The sequence below is a fragment of the Nannospalax galili genome, unplaced genomic scaffold (genome assembly GCF_000622305.1).
Source record: "Nannospalax galili isolate Female #2095 unplaced genomic scaffold, S.galili_v1.0 scaffold579, whole genome shotgun sequence".
NCBI classification, from domain to species: domain Eukaryota; kingdom Metazoa; phylum Chordata; class Mammalia; order Rodentia; family Spalacidae; genus Nannospalax; species Nannospalax galili.
The window spans coordinates 1,670,226-1,673,365 of NW_008344599.1; the positions used below are offsets into that span (position 1 = coordinate 1,670,226).

The following is a 3,140-nucleotide window of genomic DNA, read 5'->3' on the forward strand; positions in this document are numbered from 1 at the left end:
GACTGGGGAGACGGAACAATAGATAAAGTGCTGGCCATGAAAGTGTGAGGACTGGAGTTTGAATCTCCAGAAGTCATGTAAATGCTAGGGACGTGCATTTGGCAGCCCACCTGTAATTCCATCCTCAAAGGGTGGAGACACGGACACTCCAGAGCAAACTGATGAGAGAGTTTAGCTGTATCCGTGAGCTCTGGATTTGATTGAGAGACTCTGTCTCAAGGAGTAAGGTAGAGGAGTGATCAAGGAAGATTGCTGATATCAAATGTGGACCCTGATATACACACACCCTCCAACATTCAAACACACACACACACACACACACACACACAGACACACACACAAGACCCAAATACTCCTAATGATGTAATAGAGCTATTAAAACAATGTATTATAATAAAAGTCATTTTTTTTTTGTTTTTCAGATGTTATAGGCCATACACACAATGGGCACATAGTGTAAAGAACTTGGATACACTTGACAAAGGAACCATTCATGGCCCAGGTAGGATGGATCATGGCTGTACTAGATTTGAAACTGTTTAAACTGGTGAATAGTTTACATCAGGAATTAATGCTACTAACACTTAGATGTTTGCACATGTGTCTCTAATCTCTATGTATCTGATTACTAGTCACAATTGGTTATACTCAGATCCTTGGCACCTAAGTATGGATATAAAGTCATTAGGTAGATTTCAATGGTAATGTTTATCACCTCTACTAATTAACATGAAGTAAGTTTTTATGCTTCCTCCTCAAATATAACTAATTTTGCTTATTTGTTGATTTTTGTGTGTGTATATCATTCAGAACATCCCAATCTTATTCATCTATATACCCACTTCCCAAATGGCACACTCCCATAGACTCCCCCCGTTGCCCAACTGGAGCCCATGTACTCTGTCATCCCTGTTAATGTCCCCTGTGTTGTTGGAATCCCCAGCCATTCCCCAGTGCTTGTCCATCCACTGAATCTAGTCAGCCTATCTAAAGTTCTTTGTTTCAGGAAGATCAGCTTTTACTCATCTAGCACAATCAGTTGTCAATATTCCTTTAGATAAGATTGGGGTCTGCTGTCCATTTTCCCAGTTCTATTCTGGGTTACTGTCTGGGAGTCACTTGGACCACCCTGGCCAACAACTCAAATGAAGGTATCTCCTGTCTGGCATTGTTTCTTATTATGTAGCCTTTACCTATACATATGGACACAAAAAATTATACTGACCTCTTTAATCTTTGGTTATACTTTCCTTTTGGGTGTTTAAGATCATATAGTTGGCCCAGATAAACCAATTAATTTTACTCTAAAGGCCGTTTGAGGTTCTCTTCCTCAGTGGTCACATGGGTTTTGGGAGGAGCTTCTGGCTCCTTTCTTTTACCAGTTCCATCTATGTGAAGATAAGTCAAAGGTCCTGCTCAACCATGGCTGGCTTCACTTGGAAGCATGGAGGAAATGATTCCTCTGTGTTGACTCTCCTCTTTGTAGACTGGACACTGGTTCAAGTCCATCTGGTAGGGTCTCCATGGCCTCCTTGATCAAGAGGACAGGTGATTCACCACAGTTACAGGACATTTTGATGCTCATAGTCCCCTGGAACTTAGTTGACCTAGGAAAGCAAGGAGCAAAAACTGCCCTTTATATCCCTCTGACCAAAGTAGTATAGGCCTCAAGGTATGGCTGTTAAACATCCAAGAAGGTTAGTTCCACCAGTCTGGTACTTTTTTTTTAACTTTTAAAAAAACTTTATTGAGACTTTCATACATGTATACAAGGTGTTTTGATCAATTTTGACCATGGGTAACCGAAACTCCAGATAAACAAAGGGAATTGCTATATGGCAAACAGCTACTGTGAGGATTTTTTGCCAATAGCACGGTAAATGGCATACTTGACCTCTTTGTTTCTCAAAGTATATACAACAGGGTTAAGGAGGGGAGTGAATACAGTATAAGTCACTGAGATCAGCTGGTCCTGATCCCTGGTGTTCTCTGATTTGGGCTTGAGGTAGGCAATGGAGGCACAGCCATAGTGGATGATGACCACGGTGAGGTGGGAGGCACAAGTTGCAAAGGCCTTTTTGCGTCCCTCAGCAGAGGAGATCTTGAGGATGGTAGAAATGATGAGGATGTAAGAGATGAAGACCAAACCCATGGGCACCACAATAACCAGTGAGCTGATGATAAAGTTAAGTGTGTCATGCACAGTGGTGTCAGCACAGGAGAGTTTCATAACTGGACGGATGTCACAGAAATAATGAGCGACCCTTCTGTCACAGAAAGGCATTCGGAACACAGATGCAATTTGAATTGTGGCTACAAGCAGCCCAATGCTGCAGGATCCCCATACTACCTGGACACATAGTCTCTTATTCATGATGACTGTGTATCTCAAGGGATTGCAGATTGCTACATAGCGGTCATATCCCATAGCTGTGAGCAGAAAGCAGTTGGTGATGGCCAAAGTGATGAAGAAGAACATTTGAGTGGCACAACCAGCCAAGGAAATGGATTGGTTTGAACCTCCAAGGCTTGAGAGCATCCTTGGTACAATGACCACTGTGTACACTGTCTCTGAGGAGGAAAGCATGCCAAGAAAGAAGTACATGGGGGTATGAAGATGACGATCAATACTGATAATTGTCACAATAATGACATTGCTAGTCAGAGTTAGCAGGTACAAGGTCAGAAATATCACGAAGAGAGTCAGTGTATGTTCCTGAAAGCTGGAGAAACCCTGGAAAACAAACTCACTCACCACTGTGTGGTTTCCTCCCATCATCTTCCAGATCCAAATGACAGCAACATGGGACAGTCATCAAGATGCGTTAGTGCTCAGTGCTTGGATCAGGGGACACTAGGAGCTGGTAAAGATGCTGTGCCTGGGTAGATGTCAAGTTATCAGGGACAGCTGTCTGTGTAGTAACAAAAGACAGACATAGTCAGGAAATTAATGTATAGATGTTTATGTGGGAAGTGTGGAGAAGATTTCCTGGTGAGTTAGAACATAGATATTAAGAAAGAGACAAAAGAAACAGGAAATACATACTTAAATTTGAAACCCAATTCCCTTAAAGTATGCCTTCAGATTTTTTTAACCTAAATTTTGTTTAAAATTGAGTTTTTTATTACCTTCTTAAAGA

At 41.7% G+C, this 3,140-nt stretch overlaps 1 protein-coding gene across 1 annotated transcript; it reads right to left on the bottom strand.

The window, feature by feature from the left end:
• Nucleotides 1-1,846: 1,846 nt before the first annotated feature.
• On the bottom strand, nucleotides 1,847-2,781 carry LOC103740272 (olfactory receptor 10J1-like). The gene has a single exon (XM_008840861.1). It carries the CDS (start codon nucleotides 2,777-2,779, stop codon nucleotides 1,847-1,849), a length of 933 nt encoding a protein of 310 aa, XP_008839083.1. The 5' UTR covers nucleotides 2,780-2,781.
• Between the last annotated feature and the right edge of the window lie 359 nt (nucleotides 2,782-3,140).

What these genes read in the sequence shown, in the direction of transcription:
- LOC103740272 (XM_008840861.1), bottom strand. Translation starts at nt 2,779, where the DNA reads ATGATGGGAGGAAACCACACAGTGGTGAGTGAGTTTGTTTTCCAGGGT.